This window comes from Canis aureus, chromosome 16 (assembly GCF_053574225.1).
Source record: "Canis aureus isolate CA01 chromosome 16, VMU_Caureus_v.1.0, whole genome shotgun sequence".
NCBI classification, from domain to species: Eukaryota; Metazoa; Chordata; class Mammalia; order Carnivora; family Canidae; genus Canis; species Canis aureus.
In genome coordinates this window covers 11,178,461-11,198,561 of record NC_135626.1, presented here as the reverse complement: position 1 = coordinate 11,198,561, position 20,101 = coordinate 11,178,461, and the positions used below count along the sequence as shown (strand labels likewise).

The window sequence follows — 20,101 nt, the reverse complement described above, 5'->3', positions numbered from 1 at the left end:
GTGCCAGGGGCAAGGGGCCACCTCACACAGGCTTCTTCCCTCTACAGGACAGCACCCGGCTCCCAGGGAGACTGTTCCCCCGCCAGCACCCCAACTGGTCACCCTATGGCCCACCCGTGCCCCTCCCGGGCCCTGGATCTATTCTTTGCTCTGAGCCGCCTGTTCCTTGCTCTTCCGCCTGCTTTCCCAGGCCCTTGCCCAGCATTCAGTAGAAATGGGCCTCTTCTGTTTCCAAGCGTCTCCCAGAGATCCAGAAGGCTCTGGTGGAAAGACAGTCTCCTTCTAAAACACAGGTGTCTCCGGCACCCCTGTCCTGGGCAGGGCCCCAGGCGGCAAACTGCGTGGGTGGTGGGTGGGGACGCTGTCTGTGGCAAAGGGCTGGGTGGTGTCAGCAGGCCAGCAGGCAGCTCTGCCTCAGGACAGTGGAGGACTCCCACAGGACAAGGAGGTCCTGGCTTCAGGAGCTGCCGCATAAGCCCACCCCTTTATTTATTGAGCACCTACTACGCACGAGGCCCCACAGAGTGGCAGTGTGAACCAGGAGCAGCCCCTGCTCTGTGGGGTCCTAGCTACCAGTCAGGAAAGATCATTCTGGCCAACGTGGGAAGTCTCAACGAAGTGCTGGGGCAGAAGATCATTGGGGGGCGTTGAGCATGTCCAGACGGGTACAAAAGAAGGGCCCTGAGAGTGGGGACCAGGACCCGAGGTGGGGGGCTTGGAATCACTTCTTGCAGTGACTCTCTGGGGAGCCCAGACACAGTTGGAATCACAGGAGGGACGGAGGAGGCAGTGACTCCGCTAGGTGATTGTGGGGCTGGGTGCCAAGTGGAGGGACCTTTGCTCAAAATGCAGGATGGGGTTTTTCTTCCCTCTGCAGATTCTCTGGCCTGATGGTGCTATTTTTTTATTCGAGGTTTAGTACCATGTTCCTTTGGGCGCAAGGATACTCCTGGGATGAGCGCTCAGTCTTACATGTAGCCAGGACCCCACCCTGAGACTCAGCCTCACCCCAGCCCCTTGGTGTGCAGAGGGCGGCTGCGGTTGCCGGGTCAGGGCTGGGGGGCCAGGGTGGGTGGTCAAGAAGAACCTGGGAGGTGGAGAGAGGCAGATGGTGCGTGAGCCGAGGCCCCATCGCTCCATCTGGTGTCACTTCCAGAACACGGACTCCAAGGTGACATTGTTCAGACTTTCACACGGTGACGGCAGAGCCTCGACCCCAAATAGGGTCCCTTGTGAGCACGGGCTGGGCTGCGGTCCTGGTTCTGTGTGGTGCAGCCGGCTGGAAGGCTCCTCCTTTGGGCTCCTGCTCCCAGAGCCTGGCCGGGACCCTGTGAGGTGGGTCCTGGGGCACCCGAGGTCGGCTGGCCCAGGAGCTCTACCCTTACCAGTTCCACACTCAGAGCACCATGAGGCCTTCAGGGAGGTGCTTCCCGCCTATGCTTTATTCATTCATTCTTCACCCCTCCCCAAATTCTTAGGGTCTCTGGGGCCCCCAGAATCTTCCCTGGCTCTTAAGGTCCCCCCCCCCCCGACATCCCCACGCCACCAGCAGATCAAGCAGCAGCTGTAGCTCCCCTTGAGTCTGGAGCCTGGGGGCTCAGCGGGGTCACGAAGGGGAGAGCCTTGGCAGGTTCATTGAGGTGGAGGGGGGTGGGGTGGAAGTGTGGGGGGCCCTGGGTCACACACCTGCAGGAGGTCACGAAGCCGGGGGTGGGGTGTGCGGGGAAGGGGGTGGGGTGGCAGGCCTGGCTCCCAGGCGCTGTCCTGACCGGCTAAGAGAAGGCGCAGGGGGTGTTTATGTCGGTTGGCTGTGGGGTCCCTCCCAAGGGAAACCATTAGTCACCCTGGCGCTGGCTGGATGCAGAGCCAGAAATGCCAGGAGTTTGGGGACCGTGCCAGGGGGTGCAGGGCCCTGGCGCTTGGCTGCAGGGGAGGGGATGGTGGCTGAGGCCTCCAGCAAGCACTGGTGTGGTCTGTCGCATGTCCATGAGGGGCCAGGGGCTGCGGTGGGGGGCGGGTGACAGGCCCTGCCATGTCTGTGCTTCTGTGCACCGACTGCAGGGGACAGTGTGGACCCGGGTTCAAGTCTCGATTGCATTGACTATCCCAGCAGCTCGGAGGGGAGCTGAGGTGAATAAGACCCGCCTCTCTCTGATGCTCTGGGGAGCACGCACACCTCCTAAGAACCCCACAGATGGAGAGGATATGGTCTGTAAGAGTGGTGGGGTCCCCAATGTACCGCCAACCAGACATGTGACCCGGGCTGTCACTCAATAGTCTCGGAGCCTCAGCCTCTCCATGTGCAAACCAGGGGTGGTAAGGTTGTTGGCCTCAGAGCTCTTGGTGCACAGGGAGGGTGGCGCACAGGGTAGGAGGTCGTGTGGTTTTATGCGTGTTCCTTCTCAGCTCTTCCTGTTGGTGGCCAGATGTAGATCAGAACTTCCCGGGGGGCTGGAATGGCGCGACACAGCCAAAGGGGCTCAGCACACGGTCCTGCCCCAGGGAGGACAGAGGGGAGAAGGAGGGTTTTCCAGCTGCTGCTCTGGGCCTATGACACCTGTATAGCAGAGGGGTGGTGCTCAGACGGCCTTACCCGCTGCTTTCGCCCCCACTCTGTGCTCTAGGCAGGGGGCTCGGGGCAGGGGGCTGCTGATGCACAAGGGGAGGGTGCCGGACCTTGCTGCGGTGTACGGCTCGCCAGGACTGGGGTCTGCTGGGCTCCTGGGCGGCTAGAGCGCGTGCTGCTTGCTCCGTCCTCGGCTCCGTCCTCGGCTCCACGCTCTGACTCAGCAGGAACACAGGCCCGGAGCACCACGTCTGGCCCGCCTGGGGCTGCCCAACTGGCCTGGGCCCAGCCAGGCCGCTGTGCCCTGCCAAGCTGGTGCTGAACATCTGCGCAGAGTTCCCCATGTGCCCCCCCACCCCCACAGGCCGTGGCCACTCTGGCTGTCTGGTCAGTAAGCCATGGGCACTTCTGTGCCTTCCCTGGAGCCCCAGGCTGAGCCCTCCCTGGATCCCCCTTCATGCCTCCACCTTCATGCCCCTCTCAGGGGAACCTTTCTGAGGCCGCCTGGGTGACCCAGATGTCACCTTTCCCATCTGTGAAATGGGGCGATCAGATTGGACATGGCACATGGCCCGGGACTCCATTCTCGGGCGGGCCAGAGACTGGGGGGTGCCCTTCTTGAGGCAGAAATCGGGCAGGCCTGGGCTGGGGCCTTGGCACCCCCAGTCTCCGCTGTGACCCCGGGCCCCCAGCTGCTCTGTCTGGACACCCCAGCACACAGCTCCCGGCGGGAGACCCGGGAAGGCGGCCTCCCCGCTTGTTGCTCTGGGCCGCCGCCGAGGCAGCAGTCAGCAGGCAGCTGGCCGGCCTGGCCGGGCTCCAGAGGCGCGGAGCGGGTTAAAGTGTGCGCCAGGCCGGCCGCGGCGGGCGGGGGAGCAGCCTGGTGGGAAGTGTGAGTTCCTCCCTGTCTGCCTGACAGCTATAAAGGCCGCCCCGCTGCAGAGCCGCCACTGGGCTGCGCGCCTCCCTGGGAACCCCCTCTCGTGGGTGCTCTTTGAAGTGGAGCAGGGAGGCGGCGACGGGGAGGAGGAGGAGGAGGAGGAGGAGGAGGAAGGGAATGAGGCCGAGCCCACGGCTCCCTGCACTCTGAGCCTCCCCCTGCTCCGAGCACCTGGCGCTGCCTGCCCACAGCAGCTCTGCCCCCTTCCCCAGGAGGACAACCTGCTGACCCCGGGGCCAGGTAGGCCGCCCGACCTTCCCACCTCCCACCACAGCCCTCCCCGGGCATGGGGGCAGCTCGGCGTGGGCCGGCAGGGAGGGGGGGCGCAGAGCATCCCCCGGCCCCCTCGGGGGAGCTGTTACATAACAGGAGGAGGGCTCCCAGGGAGGGGTCGCGACGGGCAGAGCACGGCGAGGGTGGCCCCTCAGCCCCCAGCCTCGGGCGCCTGAAGCTCTTAGCGAGGCGAGCCTCTCCTGCTGGCCGGTGTCTGTTTTTGGACCCCAGGGAGGGATGGATCCCGCGTGAGCCGGGCCTGGCCCAGGGCCAGCGGTGTCTGGGAGTCTTAATGAAAACCAAGTGTGGGGCCGGCTCAGCACCTGTCTTTAGCCCGGCAGGCAGGAGCTGGGGCACCGATTAGCCAATGGGACCGCTGAGGGGGGCTCCAGGCTTGTGCGAAGCTGGCGGGGGCTGCAGATGGGGGCCCGCGGGGGAGGGGTGGCAGACGGGGCGGGAGGTGGCAGCAGGCGGCTGGCGAGGTGGGGGTCTCAAGGACGCTGGCTCCAAACTCGAACTGAGGGTGTCCTGCTGCCTCGTCCTGGCACAGACATTCTGAAGACGAGTGGAAGTTGCTGGCACAGCTCCTGGAGATCTGCAGGTGCTTGACCTGCAAGGGCTGATGGAGGGGACAGGGGGCGGATTTGGAGGTGGCCTGGGGCTGGCGGGCCTGGCGGGCGGGGGTGGGGGACCTTCACACCTCCTTCCTTGGAATTAGCTGGGCCTACGTTTCCTTGGGTCTGGCAACTACTCAGGCCACTTTGCTGCGTGGCTTGGGGCAGGTTGGCTTCCTCCTCTCGTGCCTGACCACCGGGGGACGGGCTGGGTGGCTTCTGAAGCCCCTTCTTGTGCCTTGCTGGCAGGTGACACTCCAGACATGAGACAAGTCCTGGACAGAGGCTTGCTGGGGCCCCCGTGCCTCCCTTCTAGGAGGCAGACGTCCACACAGGGAAAGCAGATGGGCAAGGCTGAGAGGCCAGGAGGCTGGAGAGTCCCCTTGATCTGACCCCTGGTGGCTGGGGGGTGGTGACAGTGCCCGTGCATTGGGACACAGCCCTGCAGCCCCTGGCTGCCCCCTGGCTCCACACTCTGGGGGCACGAGCTGTGCATCTTGGTTAGGGTGTGAGAGGCCCAGACGCTCAGCTCCCTCAAGGGCAGGGGTAGCGGTGGCCAGGGTGGGGAAGGGCCTGGCGGAGTGGGTGGTGTCCGCGGCCCTTCCAGCAGCCCCACGTGGCTGGCAGGGTATCACTCTCCCACGTGGGCGGCAAGCGCCCAGCAGTGAGAATCCTCAAGAGCTCTTGCTCTGGCCAGTTCACCCGCTGAGGTGGTAGCCCGAGCTCTGGTGCTTGGCTCCTTCACCCGATGGGTGTGGCCGGGGCCCACAGCTGGATTCCTCCACAGGCACTCACTCCCTGGGCAGCTTGGTGGTCGGGCGAGCACCCCTGCCCGTCCTTAGGTGGGGGTGGGTGGGGAAGACAAGGCTCAGCAAACACACCACCACCTGTGGCTCTCGTGCCCATGGCAGGCATCTCTAATCACTCACCGAACTCTCCCATGGGACCACCAAGCAGCCACTAACCATCAATCCCAGATAGCCCCAAGGGCTCTTCCCTAAAGTGGACCCTCGTCGGCTGTCAGAGGAGCTGGGCTTGGCCTCGCAGCAACAGCGGCCTTGCTTCCTAGGATGGATGGTCAACGGCAGCCTTCGCGCTGGGTCTGGGCCCTGCTGGCGGTGGTACTTCTGGCGGGGGGTGTGGCATCTACTGGGGCCACGGTGAGTGGGGAGCAGGGTCCCTCACCCAGAGGGGGTGAGGTCGGAGGGGGTGTGGCCGGTTCAGGGCACGTGTCCAGGGAGCCCCGCATGCATTCCCAGGCCCCGCTCAGGTCCCAGGAGCATGTCTCACAAGCCAGTCCGACCGGCCCCTACGCGGGGACCTTGGCCACTCCAGATCCCTTGCTGCCATGCAGGATGAGGTCGGAGGGGCCTGAGTACCTCCTTCTGAGCAAAGGCCTGGAGCGAGGGGTGTGGGTGGTTCTGTAGGACCCAGGACCCAGGCTGCTTGGGAGCAAGGACGTTAGGTGCAGCCTCAGACACCCCCTCTTGCCCCCAGAATGCTCCAGATCTCAAGGTTGGGAGGACCCAAGGCCCACGAATTCTGGGGAGCTCCCTCCAAGACCACCCTGGAGATCTGGGCCAGGGTGTGGAGCAACCCAGCCGGCGAGCGTCCATGGGCCGTGTCCTTCTGACCAGGGCACAGGGGTGGCAGGCCAGTCCTTCCCCAGGGCTCAGCCTTCTTCCAACCCATCTGTGGGGAATTTCACCCAGGACAACAGCCCAACCTCCAACAGCCTGGAGGGGGGCACTGACGCCACTGCCTACTGGTGGGGAGAGTGGACCAAGTGGACGGCGTGCTCCCGCAGCTGTGGGGCCGGGGTGACATCCCAGGAGCGGCACTGCCTGCAGCAGAGGTGCGGGCCTGGGGCAGCAGGTGATGGGGTGAGGGGGTTCCAGGCTGGGAGAGGTCTTCCTTTGGAGGCAGCACAGGCCAGGTGAGCGACAGTCTTTTCACTGGCCTGTCAGGGCCAAGGTTCCTCATGGGTCCTGGGTGATGGTGACCTGGGTTTCATCCTGCTCCAGGGTGCTGGGGACAGCTCTTTCATGAGAGACCAGGATCCCTTTCTTTTCTTTTCTTTTCTTTTCTTTTCTTTTCTTTTCTTTTCTTTTCTTTTCTTTTCTTTTCTTTTCTTTTCTTTTCTTTTCTTTTCTTTCTTTTCTTTTCTTTTTTCTTTTCTTTTCTTTCTTCCTTCCTTCCTTCCTTCCTTCCTTCCTTCCTTCCTTCCTTCCTTCCTTCCTTCCTTCCTTCCTCTTTCTCTCTTTCAACAAGCCCTAGACCCAATGTGGGGTTTGAACCCATGACCCTGAGATCCAGAGTGACATGCTCTACTGACTGAGCCAGCCAGGTGCCCTTTCTTGGGATTTTTTCAATGAAGGGTGAGGTCCTCCCTGGCCTTCTCTTCTGAGGACTTGAGTTGAATAAACACGGAGAAAAACATTATACAGTGGTTACCATTGGACACACCTGGGTTCAAGTCTTGCCTCTGTTGCTCCCTAGCTGTGTGACCTTGGGCAAGCCCCTGAATTTCTCAGAACATAGTTTCCTCAGCTGTGGAGTGGAGATGAGGCTGACCTGCCAGTTTGGGGCTGGGACATAGTAAATGTTGTTGGTATCTGTGTATAAAGACCTTGTGCCTTGTGCCAGGGATACAGAGGTGAATTGGATATCTTCCCTCCCCTGGGCTGTGGTGGAGCAGTGGGGGTCAGGAGAATTTTTTCAGGAGGTCAGGAGGGGGGCTTCTGGGGACCCCAGAGACCATTTGGAGGAGGAACATGGTTGGTGCCTGCAGCTTGTGGCTCCCACCCCCAGCCCAGCCCGTGTCTTCCCACAGGAGGACATCTGTCATGGGTGCTGGGAACAGGACCTGCACAGGCACGTCCAAGCGGTACCAGCTGTGCAGAGTGCAGGTGAGGCCCCACCTGGGGGGGATGGCGAGCCTCCCCCCAAGCTCCTGAGGGATCTTTTTGGGGCCTCCCAGGCCTTCCAGACACTCTGTTCTGGGCCTCCCCCTTATTTCCTGTCGAAGAGAAGGATGGTGAGGGGTCCTGTGCTCAGAGCTCCCCTTATGCCTCAGATCAGATCTGTCCTGCCCTCATCGCCCCCTTCCCCCGTGTGTGCCACACATGCAGGGGTAAGGACTTGCCTTTATAGCCTCAAGGTGTGAGAACTCTGGCTGCAACCCCCACTCTGCTCACAAGTCCTGTGCCAGATGCTCACCGGAACATTGACAGTCACCAGGCATTCCCGTCCCCACCTGTGAGAAGTCCCACTGTGGCCCACTCCAGCTCCCCAGGCACTGGTACTCCCAGCCCCGGCAGGATGGGGCAGCAGACAGTGGCTCTAGCTCTCAGTGGGGCCCAGGCCAGTCTGCACCCTGACTCCCAGGCATGGGACAGAAAGACAGCAAGCCACTGGGGTCTTTATGTCCCTCTGACCCTGCGCCCACGTGGCTATGTCTGCGCACGCACAGGTAGTTAGGGCCTGTGTTGGCATCACTGGATGCTAGTGAGCTCGGGAGGGAGACATAGTGAGGTTATGGCCCAGCGTGACCAGCTGTGCCCCACTGCCAGGCCTCTCCCCTCCACCCCAGGGGTCCCTCTTCTATGAACTCAAGCCCACCTTCAGTCATGGGCTGTGTTCCAGACACACGCACAGGTGGGCCTCAGCCCAAGGATGCAGGGTGAGCACCGCTGAGGCCGGGTGCCCCCTTCTCTGCCCCCCAGTACGTCTGGGGAGAAGGCTGGGCTGGAGGCAGCATGAAAGGATCCTGCCTGGGGCCCAAGGATGGCCAGTGCATGGAGGTCCTTGAGGGATGATAGCTGCCCTTCTGCATGTCCTTGCTCCTTCCAGAGAGCGAGTGGCCCTCAGGGAGAGCGAGAGGCCGCCGCATGGGCCCCGGCCGGGCCATCCCGGCTGCAGCCACTTCCTGCTCAGCCTGGACAAAAATGCCTTTGTCGGGCCGAGTTCCCCTGGAACCTCCCATCTCTCGCCCCGCAGGAGTGTCCGCCGGACGGGAGGAGCTTCCGCGAGGAGCAGTGCATCTCCTTCAACTCCCGCGTGTACGACGGGCGGACACACCAGTGGAAGCCCCTGTACCCCGGTACCAGGCCCTGGGCCACCCTGCGGGGAATCAGAGAGCAGTGGGGGGCCCTCCACACCCTGGAAAGACCCCGGCCTGGCAGCTCCCTCCTGGGGGCAGTGGGAGGGAACGTCCTCGCCCAGGGTGGGCAGGCAGGGAGGCGAAGCCCAGAGGGATGGGTCTTGTCCAAGGTCATAGGCAACAGTGACGGTGAGCTGGTCTCTCCCACTCATGGAGTAAGTGCTGGGGTGCCCAGGACCCATAGCCCAGGGCTGGCAGTTGGCTCAGACCTGCCGAGGAGGGGGAGCTGCCCCGTCCTCACAAGGAGGCAGGGGCTGGACCTCACAGAGCCCAGGCTGGGCCAGATCACTAGCATCTTGTTTTTTTGTTTTTTTGTTTTTTTTGCCACTGAGACCCTGGGCAAGTCCTTTGCATGCTCCAGGCCTCGGTGTTCCTATCTGTGTGATGGGCACGAGGAACTCTCCCCCACCCCCAACCCTGAGACGGCTCTGTCTCCCCATCAGACGACTATGTCCACATCTCCAGCAAGCCATGTGACCTGCACTGCACCACTGTGGACGGTCAGCGGCAGCTCATGGTCCCCGCCCACGACGGCACGTCCTGCAAGCTCACCGACCTGCGAGGGGTTTGCGTGTCTGGAAAATGTGAGGTTGTTAAACATTGTAGCAAAAGTCCCACTGGTCTCATTGCACTGACCGCCCCTCCTGTCCACATGTGACAGTGGCGGCCCCCAGGGCCCGGGCCTCAGCGCCCTCCCAGCGGCCCTCTCTGCCTCCCTTCCTGCAGCCCATCGGCTGTGACGGGGTGCTCTTCTCCACCCACACGCTGGACAAGTGTGGCGTCTGCCAGGGGGACGGTAGCAGCTGCACCCATGTGACGGGCAACTACCGCAAAGGGAATGCCCACCTTGGTAAGAGCCCCCTGCGCCCCTCACCCAGGGCTCTGGCAGCTGAGTGCCTCTGTGCGAGATCCGTTCCCCCTCGGGGCCCCCCATCCTCCTCCCCGTGCCCAGGTGGGCCAGCCAGGGGCTCTGGAGGACCCCCTTTGGCTAGGGGATCATGTCTGACCTTTGCAGCAGCACCCAAAACGGGGAAATAGAGGCACGGGTCCCATCCCCACAGCCGATGTGAGATTTGAGTCTGGGCTTGAGGATTCTGGGGCCTAAGCCCTTGAACCTGAGTCTCAGAGGGCTGAAGGGGCACAGGGGCCAATGCCAGTGCAGAGCCAGCCCCTCCCTTCCTGGGGCAGCGGCATGTCCGTCCACCCAGTGTGCCCATTTGGCCTGGCTCAGCTAGGGCTGGTGGGGTGTGGTGGGCAGGTAGGGGGTCTGAGCACCCGGCCGGACTTTGCACTCCAGCACTTGGTGTCCAACTGCCTGCATTTCTGGGTCTCCGTAAATCCAACGTGGATTAGCACAGCCCTCAGACTGCGGAAGGCAGGGCACTTGAAACCCACAAGGCAGATGGGGAAACCGAGGCCCACCGTGGGATTTCCTGCTCAAGGTTCCCGAGGGAGGCTGGGCATGCCTGGACTCATGGGAGCCACCCGGGATCCAGCTGTCGGGACCCTGGCCGTGTCCTGGAGGTCCCACCCCTGACAGGAGGGGTAATTTAGGAGTTAATGATAGGGCGTGGACGTGGGACCCAGGGATGGGCATCCTGGACTGAGCAGGGAGTGTCTGAGACCAAGGGCCCAGGGCAGAGCTGCCCAGGGGGTCTGAAGGACACATGGCTAGCGAGGCAGGGAGGCCAGATCCGGGGGCCTCTCCCTCTGAGCGGCCATGTGCTGTGTTCTGTGGGCTGCGCTCAGGCCCCGGAGATGAGGTTCGTGCCCCATGGAACAACCCCTGGGGTGCTGGGGCTGACATTTCCCATCCTACCTACATTGCCACATCCTTTCTGCATGCGGGGCCAAGGCTTTCACGCCTCAGAACATTGCCGGGCAGATATAGTCACGCGTGCCATGTGGCGGGTGTGGAAACAGGGAGGTGAAGACAGGAGCCGGAGGCCATGCAGCCAGAGGTGGCCGAGGTGGCCAAGCAGGCTCTGGACCCAGACAGCCTGGCTCCGGGCTCTGTGGTCCTAAGCACCGAGCCACACTGGTCCCTGATGCACGTGTGCATGCTCACCATGGCACCAGCCCTGCTCTGTGCAAGAGCTGTTATCAAATGCACAGCAATCTCGTGAGCCAGTTGTGAATTTAAACATGGAAGTATTTAAACCTGCACGTAGATAAACGACAGTTATGCCGAGTCCTCATTTCCTGCCTGCTTGGCTGCTACTTGTACTGCGGGTGTGCGGCAGAGACACCACCGTGGAGGCAGGCGGGCCCCATGCACCTCTCTCCCCACCTCCCCTCCGCCCCCCTCTGCACCCAGCCTGGCACGCTGGGAGCCTAAGTTCTGCCACTATGGGGGGCTGACACCCCACGTGAATGCCCCCCAGACCCCCACAGAGCCTCTTAGCACACTCTGGCTGGGACGACGAGCTCAGAGCCTTCCTTTGGGGACCTGCAACGCAGCAGGCAGAGCTGGCCTGTAGAGCTGCTCACCCACGGGCAGGCGCCCAAGGACTCTGCAATGGGTGTCCCCCCCCCCCCCCCGTCCCCCAGCAAACCTGATTTCAGAAAGCACTGTCACCATTCTCTCCTGGAGGCTTTTCCATCTTAGGGCTTTTAAAACCTCTCTTCCTCCTCCTCAGACCACCTGCTGCTGGTAGCATCTGTCCCTTCGTCAGAGGGCTGCCCCCTAGACCCTCGATGCCTTTGTTGGGCGTCTCTGTGGAGGTCCCCATGGCTACCTCCCCACCTTTCGGGACAGGCCCCCAGCTGTACTTCCTCACCCACATCTTCCAATGCAGCCAGTGTTTGATAAAATCCTCATGATGTTGTGATAATACAGGTTTTAAAACAATAATAGTAGTGACTGTGCCATTGCCAGGAGGGAGGCTCCGTGCCATGCGGAAACCTCCCCACATTGCCTAGAGGGGGGGCAGTCGTCCCTGTGCCCAGGTGAGGACCCTGAGTGAGGCCCGAGGGCTCAGGACCACCTTGGTGATACGTGGCAGAGGCAGAGAAGGACCCAAGTCCGCTTGACCCTAGCAGACTTAAGGTCCCTGTGGTCAACGGTGTCCCTCCGGAGTAGGGGTCAGGTGCTGATGAGCGTCACCCATGACCTTGGTGGGAGAGGGTCATGGAACCAGGTTAGCCTGGGTGCGTCCCTGGGCAGCAGCCCAGCCCTCCAGACGCATGGGGCTTTTCCACAGGGCCGTGGACTCACGTCTTGAGCTCAGGTGTAGCTGTTGGGAGGTGGGGGTTGGGGGATGCCTCAGTCCCCCCCCCCCAACCAGGATCCACAGGAGGGTAACGACTTCCCAACAGAGAGGTGGTGGCCACAGCCGACTGGCCGCTCACTATCTTATTATCTCCCCCAGGTTACTCTCTGGTGACCCACATCCCGGCCGGCGCCCGAGACATCCAGATCGTGGAGCGGAAGAAGTCTGCGGATGTCCTGGGTATGCGTGTGGGGCCTGAGAGAGGGTGGGCTGTCTCTCGTGGGCTCGTGCTTTTTGTGTGGGGTAAAGTGTATGGGGTTGGAGAGGGGCGCTTGACCCTGGATCCATCCTGCGGGAGAGGGTCGGGCCCTAGAAGCCAGAACTTGACCTGGCTGTGTGTTTATGTGTGTTGGGGGGTGTGGTCATGGGGAAGGTGACCTCACCCCCACGTGCAGAAGGACCTATACTGAAAATTGCTTGACAAAGGAGGGGTAGGTGCTGACAGGTAGTGAGTTCCCTGTCCCTGGAGAGCCTGGTACAGGCAAAAACCGAAGGTGCTGGCAGTGGGGTCTCTGGCTCCCCCCAACCCCTACAGGGTACAAGAGTGAGACTCAGGAGGCGAGAAAGTTGAGTTGGAACAAGAGCACGTAGGTGGCCACTTGGAGGCCACGGGGGACGAGGAGCAGAGGTTAGATTCAGACTCAGGCCTGGTGGCTCTTGGGTGATGTCCTGCCACTGGACAGCTCTGCTGGCAGCGGGACCATGGTTAGTAGGGGTCCTTTGACATGACAGTTCTGGAGCTACTTGCATAAGTGGCTGAGGTGGTGAGGCCCCGAGTTGGTGACAATTTCTAGAAAGGCTCCCTGTGTAGCTGGAGTGTTGGCCCGCAACCTCCGTGTCTACACCTGCGGGCAGCAGCCTGAGGTCCTCCTGGCTGCGGTAGGTGGGTGTTGAGGCCGATGAACTGCTCTGCCCCTGGCCTCGTCCTGTGGGGGGTGATGGGCAGGCCAGGGACCCCAGCAGGCAAGCCGGCCCTGCCACCTGGCTCCCCTCCCTGCGTCTCAGGGTGCTGCGTGAGAGCCAGGACTGGTCCCTGCGTGGGGACGCCGTGAGCGGGGCCTCCGAACTCCAGCCCTCATGCCCCCAGGTCTGCACACTCAGGCCCCAGGCCCCACTGCCCAGGCTTGGGAGCCGGGCCTCTGCCAGGCCGGTGGCTGTGTCCCCCGCTGGGAGGGTGGCGAGGCCAGGAAACACCGTGTTCTCAGAGCCGGCGGCACAGTAATCGCTCTCGAACCAGACGCGTGGAAACAGCAAGGACAGCCTGCGAGCAGCGGGGGAGCCGCAGGAAGGAAGGTCATTACTGTCAGGAAACAGGCTTTGGACGCCAGCCGGGGATTTAACCCTGTGCACATACCTGGCGGCCGGGCCCCACCAGCCGCACCCCGCACGCGCCCCACGGTGCGCAGCCTGCACAGCCCGGATGGTCGTTCCCGCGACTCTCCGACGTTTCTGTAGCAGACGTGTGTTGCGTGTTGCGTCTGCCTGATAATAAATGAATGGCCCGACTCCGCTGCTCCGATTGCATCAGGAGCTCTGGAAACGGAGCTCGTCCCCGCCCTCAGACCAGTTTCCGGCACTGGCTCTCCGGACAGCCTCCGAAAGGCACGCTGTGGCCCGGCTCGGAGCCCGCCTCTTCTCTCCCACCCCTGCGCCCACGGCCCCCAGCACCTCTGCTCGCCCTCCACAGCCCCAGGGCGGGCCAGCTGCCCCGCACGGTCCCCCCGAACCCCCAGATCCGGGAGGCTGTTCTGACCTCCGGGGCTGGCAGGAGCTGGGTTGCCGTGGGTTGCACGCACGTTCCTGCTGTCTGGGCGTCATCAGGCTCGGGTCAGGCCCTGGGAGTGGCCGTCCTTCGGAGGTCCTGTGTTCCAAGTGTCCACTCACACCCCGTCTCAATGAGAGGGTGACTAAGCATGTGCCCGGGCCTCCCTCAGCCACGCCTGGGAGAATGGGTTGATGGGGGGAATGGTCAGTCTGGTGGCAGCAGCCACGCCCCAGGATGTCAGGGCTTCCAGTGACAGCACGGAGCTGGTCAGCTCAGGGTGGTCCGGCGGGGCCTGCGGAGGCCGCGGGGACAGTGTTCCGGGTCAGTCAGGCCAGGGCTGCAGCGTTGCTCAGCACAGGCCCTGGAGGGACCCTGGGGTCCCCATGTGTGGTCCCTTTTCCAAGGTGGGAAGCTGGGAGGGGTGCAGTTCACCCAGGGTCACACGGTGAGTTTTCAGCAGGGCCGGGTGATGGGAGAGTGTGTCCACACTTTCTGAGCATCCCCAGGCCAATGCTGGACGTGGCAGGATGCCCAACTCCCCAACGACAGGGAGTGTCCCGTCTTGGGGTCCCAGGGCTGAGCTGGCCGTCGTTGCCTGGGTGGGCGCTGCTGGCCGCTCCCTGTCCCTCCGTCCCTGCCCAGTGCGGCCCGCACAGGTGACTGGCTGGCTTTGCCCCTTCAGCTCTCGCGGATGAAGCTGGCTACTATTTCTTCAACGGCAACTTCAAGGTGGACAGCCCCAAGAACTTCAACATCGCGGGCACCGTGGTCAAGTACCGGCGGCCCATGGACGTCTACGAGACGGGCATCGAGTACATTGTGGCGCAGGGGCCCACCAACCAGGGCCTGAACGTCATGGTGGGTGAGCGGGGCCGGCCCTGCAGGGGCCCCGGAGCTTGGGCCACACGCTGCACCCCCCCCCCACCCCGCCCTGGTCACTCCCGCCCTTGTCTCACAGCCCCGGGTCTCCTTCCTTCCCTTAGTCTCCGAAGCCCACATGTGTGTGACCTCATTCCCAGTCGCTTGTCCAGCCAGCCACCCGCTGTCCCAGCCCTCGGCCCAGGAGTGGGTGCTTTGGTCCAGCACTCGTAGTCATTCGTTCACTCATTCATTTCACTTATTCCCTCATTCATTTGCACTCATTCATTCACTCATTCATTCTCATTCACTTATTCACTCATTCACTTGTTCATTCACTCACTCATTCATTCATTTATTCCTTCATTTACTCATTGCTCTCTCACTCAGTCATTCCCTCATTCTCACTCATTGACTCATTCATTCTCATTCATCCACTCATTCGTCATTCACTCCCATTCATTCATTCATGCACACATTCCTTTTCACTGATTCATTTATTCACTCATTCATTCATTCATTTAAGATTTTATTTATTTATAAATAATAAAGAGACACAGAGAGAGATGAAGAAAGAGACACAGGCAGAGGGAGAAGCAGGCTTCCTGCAGGCAACCCGATGTGGGACTCAATCCTGGGACTCCGGGATCACACCTTGAGCTGAAGGCAGACACTTAACCACTGAGCCACCCAGGCATCCCCATTCACTCATTCATTAACTCATTCACTTACTCACAGTTCCTTCACTCACTCATTCATTCACTGACTCCTTCACTCCTTCTTCCTTCTTCCCTCCCTTCCTCCCTTCCTTTCTTCCTTTTTCCTTCCCCACTGCTATTAGTGACCCTGGTGGGCCTGCATAGCAGGAAGCTGCAGCCATCGGATCCGCACTAGTCACTGAGGCCAGGAAGCTAGTTGGGGATGCAGGGATGCGGGGATGCAGGCCTCCTCCCCATTGCACAGTTGGGGTGTTTACACCCCCACCTAGTTCCCTGCCCTTGGCCCCATTGACACTGTGGCATTTTTGCCTGGTCCTCAATGTTGGGGAACCTGCCCCTAACCCTTACTGCCCTTCCAGGGTGCTCACGGCTTCTGGGTTGGGGGGGGGCAGGGAGGTGAGCAGAGGGCAGGAGAGAGTTTGGGCCTGCTGTGTCAGCTTGCCGGGACACAGCTGGTGTCTAGAAATGAGAGCCATCGCCACTCGGTGCCCCAGTGCTGAGAAAACAGAAGAGGACTTGTCAGTGAAAGCAGGTGATATCCAGATGGGAAGTTCTGATGTTTTCCAGGGTCTGTGGACCCAACCCCCCACCCCACCTGACCTGATTTGATTTCAATTCCACCATTCATATCCTCACTCTGTAGAGGAAAACCCTGGGCACATGGAGCCTGTGACTTGCCCCTGCCGGGGCTGCTACATGGCAGGTCAGCTGGTGCCAGAGCCAGCTGTTTGTTTAAGTGCTATGCTGGAGGGGTCTCTAACTGGGGGGGGGGGTGCCCCCTCCCCACATTGCTTCTTGGCTGAAGAGCCTCCTTGGATGGCCCCAGAACCTAATGGGGGCCACATACCTCTCCACCTTCCCTTGGAGCTGCCCCTGAGGCACACCAGCTGCCTGGCTTCAGCGTCCCAGGACCCAGACTCCTGGACAGAGGACAGTGTGATGCAGGGTTTGGGGTGTGGTCTCAGGAGAGGCAGCTGGGGTCGGGGCTCTCCTGAGGGCGGGGGGGGGGGGCCGGAGTAGACAGAGGGAGATGTGGAGCGGTATGGCCGGAACCTCAGCTGATCCCCTGGGGGCTCTGGGGTTGCAACGGCCCCTCAGAGTCCTCTCCAGTTGAGGCAGAGAGGCAGAGCCTAGTTGCTGGAAGCCACAGGTCTGGGTGTGACCCTGGGAGAGGCAGTTCTCTTCAGCTGAGGATGACTCCTGGGGCAGGTCTCTCTGGGAACTGTCCACAGAGCGTTCCAGGCTGCTCGTGGAAGGGCGGGGACTGGAGGCAACCATTTGCTTTGTATCACGAGTTTACCTTGGCGGGAAGAGCTCCTCTAGAGTTCTGGTTGGCTTCTTCCCAGGGAGCCTCACAGAGAAGGCTGGTGGGATGAACAAAAGTTCGTCAGGGGGCTGCAACCCAATCACATTATTTGCCTCCTCCACTGGTCACTCTAGGTTCCCCTCTGCTAGTCTAGGTGGCTTACCTGGCCAGGTAAGCTCACCTGAGGGGTCTGGGCTCCTGGGCTCCAGACTCTGCCCCATTCTTATCCAGTTACCATCGAAAATGGGCAGGCAGATACCAGGAGATGTCCCAGGGGGAAAGCAGGGAATCAAATATATTCCCCAGGGTTGACACGTCCCTACACACGCCTGGTGGTCGGGGTCAATTCCCCTGCCAGGGCGGTCACTCTTGCTACTCTCCTGACACAGGCACCCAAGTGGACCAGGTGACAATCAGAGCCGAGAGTTTAATGAAATTCTTGCCATGTCTCCTGGTGCAAGTGTTCCCCGTCTGGCAAGCAGGACCTGTGGACCTGCAGACCCTAGAGCCACAGGGACCAGAAACCCCAAATGCTCCCTGGGGACCTGGGAATGATCGCCACAGCAACTTCCATTTTGTGGTTCCCAGAGCCACGCGGCCTGCCCACTAGGCCCCTGTACTGTGTCAGGGTGATTCGTCATGGTTGTGTCATGGAGGGTGCCCTGGCACCTCATCCTCACACGGTGCTGCTGTCTGCAAGCCATACCACCGCTTTACTGCGTGCTGTCCCATCAGGCTGGCGATTTCTGTGTGCGGCAGCCAAGGGTGGGTCCAGCAGATCTCATGGTCACATGCCTGCGGTGGCCCCTCCTTTGCTATAAAGTGGGTCTCTTTGGCCAACGCAATGTCATGTGGTATCCTGTCTCGGCGGATCAAATGCCCTGTGAGCCCTTGGGTCTGAGGCCCAGCTGGACTTCCATTGGTGGAAGTAGCTAGAGAAGCCTTGGCCCACACCCTGGGGCCTGTGCAGAGATTCCAGCATCGCCTGCATGGCTGTTCCATTCATGTACCCACTGTGCCATCAATGGGTGGACTGATGGTGGAGGCTGGCCCCTGCCGACAGGCTCAGTGTCCCTCTCATGGGGGATGCTCCCTGCTGTGCTTTAACAAGTGACACAAGTGGGGAGTTGGGGGGTGGTTGACACCGCCCTAGGACTAAACTGCAAACAGGGACTGTTGTCCATCCCAGGGGAATAGAAACTGCCTCTACCCAGTAGGGGTGGGAAAGATCGTATTTGCCATGTTGGTGGCCATGTGTGGTCAACTTGAGGTCATGTTAATCTGCTCTGGAAAAAATGTTTATCTGGAGCTCCCACGCCATTGGGTTTGGAGGGGCTCCTTGTCACCCTCCTGGATCTATCTTGCTTATATAGCAGCCAAACTGTTGAGTTAGGCGTGGGGCATGGGGTTACCACCTCCCATCCTTCAGGTCACCAGGACTGACACTAATCTCTGTAATTTCCCCAGGATGCAATACTGTTTTTGATTTACTCTCTTGGATGGGGTGGGGGTCAGGGGTCGGGACCATAGGCTTGCATTTAGCTCCCCCCGTGATGGTCGCCCCTCCCCTACAGGTTGAGGAGCCAGCTGCCACTGTGCACGTGGGAGCTGGTCAAGCTTTGCGTCCAGTGCACATACTGCGAGCCAGACCTGGGCTGTAGTTGGGCTGCTATTTGTCACCCACACGCTGTCTCACTAACGGGGTGCATGACAATGCTCTAGGTCCCTGACGGGCAGTGACAACCTAAACCCTGGCTACCAGATGTCCACCCATTTCTCCAGTGAACAGTTAACCAGGTCAATGACTATGTCGATTCTGGGGGAGAAAATCTAGGGGAATCATTACCATATAAACTTGTTGTGGCTTCTTCTTCTCAGGGACCCGGCCGTTCCATCATTCAGTGTATTGTGGGTCTGGATGCTGACCCAGGAAATCGGGTGGGGCGGTGAATTTTCTGGGGCAGCTGCCCTCTGCCCCTGAATATCCACCCTTGATTTCTTTTGATCTTACAGATGGAGAGGTGCCTTTTCTGGGCCCATCTATATGTCCCCTGGGGTCCTTTGTCCTATGGGCCATGTGCGGAGGTCTCTGTGGGTCAGGCTTCCCGGCTACCACGTCAGCCCCCTGGGTTCTGATGATCTTGGGAAGCCTGGTTCCATGACAGCTTGTTCTGGCATCTGTCTGGCCTGGGGATACTTAATGGTGTCCCTCCAAGTGTCCTTCTGAGTGATGCTACTGCTTCCTCTTGGGCACATTTCCTTTCACTCTGGTGAATAGAATGTCCTCCAGGGGGTCTTGCCAGAAACGGTCACCTGGTGGGGTTTCCAGTCTCTCCTTACACTCCCATTATCTGCCATGGCTTTATCCTTCACTTAGTGTTGGCTCCCTTTCTCCAAGCTTCCAAGAACCACTCTGGTGGCATGTTGGCACTTTGTCCCAGAGTTACCCCTGTGGGATTTCTGACTCGTGGTGAGAAGAAAATGCAGATTGGGTTTGAGTCAGCTTTATTACTTGTAGAACATCCTCTTCATGCCCGCCGTGGCCTGTGCCCGGGGTGGACACCTTCCTCCGCCCCCTCCCTGGGCATGCTCCTACTCACCAGGCTTCAGATGCGGGCTGCCCTAAGGGGTGAGGTGCAGCATGAGTGGAGGCCCTGTTCTTTGGCCAAGGCTGAGTCCCTGGGAAGGAAGGACTCAGCTGTGCACCATGGCTGGGACCGCCTCTTGCAGCTCAGGACAAACGTGTGTCTTCCCTCTAGGGGCTGGTGGGTGACGAACCTCGGCAGCCACCCCAGGCTTGTGCGGAAGGGGTGGGGGTCCCACTTCTTCTCCTCCCCAGGTATGGAACCAGAACGGCAAAAGCCCCTCCATCACCTTTGAGTACACGCTGCTGCAGCCGCCGCACACCCACCGCATCCAACCGGTCTACTACAGCTTCTCCGAGCCCACCTCCGAGAGCGCAGAGAGCCAGGAGCTGGATGGGGCCGCATTGCTGGGCTTCCTTCAGCACAACACCTCCTTCTACAGCCAGGCCTCCTCTGAGCGGCTGGGCCTGGACAACCGGCTGTTTGGCCACCTGGGCCCGGGGATCGAGCTGGGTCTGAGCAAGGGCCAGGAGACCAACGAGGTGTGCGAGCAGGCCGGGGGCCGGGCCTGTGAGGGACCCCCCAGAGGCAAGGGCTTCCGAGGTAACCAGGAGGAACGGGATGGGGCAGGGGCTTCCTAGGGAGACGGGCCCTGGGCAAGGGGTCTTTGGTCTCCTGCAGCTTGCAGATGAGGCTTGCAGACGGGGCTGATCAGAGGCTTGCAACGTGCAGCTTCGGGGACAGGACCAGTGCCACCACTTCACATACGTGCTGTTTCTCATCTGTTCTTTGAGGCGGGCATAATTGTCCTCATTTCAGTTGCGGAGGCTAAGGCTTAGATGTGGGCTTTCCCATATCCATAGATGAACTGGGAGTCGAACCCAGGACAGTCTAACCTTCCAGCCCGTGCACTTGTTCATTTGGTAGAGACAGACAGCACACCAAGGTGTGGCCAGTGATCTGGAAGGGGTGACCGGTCAGCGAGGGGGCATGGGAGGACCTCAGGTCCTCAGAGAGGGTGGCTCCTGACCTGAGGGCTTG

General features: G+C 60.9%; 1 protein-coding gene and 1 long non-coding RNA gene across 4 annotated transcripts in view; one reads left to right on the top strand and one right to left on the bottom strand.

Moving 5' to 3' along the window:
- The first annotated feature begins 3,508 nt into the window (after positions 1-3,508).
- ADAMTSL2 (ADAMTS like 2) overlaps positions 3,509-20,101 on the top strand; it is a 33,277-nt gene continuing 16,684 nt past the window's right edge. For 2 of the 3 annotated variants that reach the window (XM_077851295.1, XM_077851293.1), the window contains exons 1-10: positions 3,509-3,746; positions 5,463-5,553; positions 6,106-6,248; positions 7,227-7,302; positions 8,393-8,495; positions 8,999-9,144; positions 9,282-9,405; positions 11,927-12,007; positions 14,275-14,450; positions 19,315-19,663. In XM_077851295.1, the coding sequence (XP_077707421.1) occupies positions 5,464-5,553; positions 6,106-6,248; positions 7,227-7,302; positions 8,393-8,495; positions 8,999-9,144; positions 9,282-9,405; positions 11,927-12,007; positions 14,275-14,450; positions 19,315-19,663 (1,288 nt within the window). In that variant the 5' untranslated portion in view covers positions 3,509-3,746; position 5,463. Of the gene's footprint in view, positions 3,747-5,304; positions 5,554-6,105; positions 6,249-7,226; positions 7,303-8,392; positions 8,496-8,998; positions 9,145-9,281; positions 9,406-11,926; positions 12,008-14,274; positions 14,451-19,314; positions 19,664-20,101 lie in introns of all 3 variants that reach the window. The other variant, XM_077851294.1, reaches the window with a different exon arrangement.
- Positions 10,687-13,717, bottom strand: LOC144285758 (uncharacterized). Its single transcript, XR_013354002.1, has 2 exons — positions 13,581-13,717; positions 10,687-13,309 (listed from the first exon to the last, which is right to left on the bottom strand). It is a non-coding gene; the product is annotated as an uncharacterized LOC144285758 (long non-coding RNA).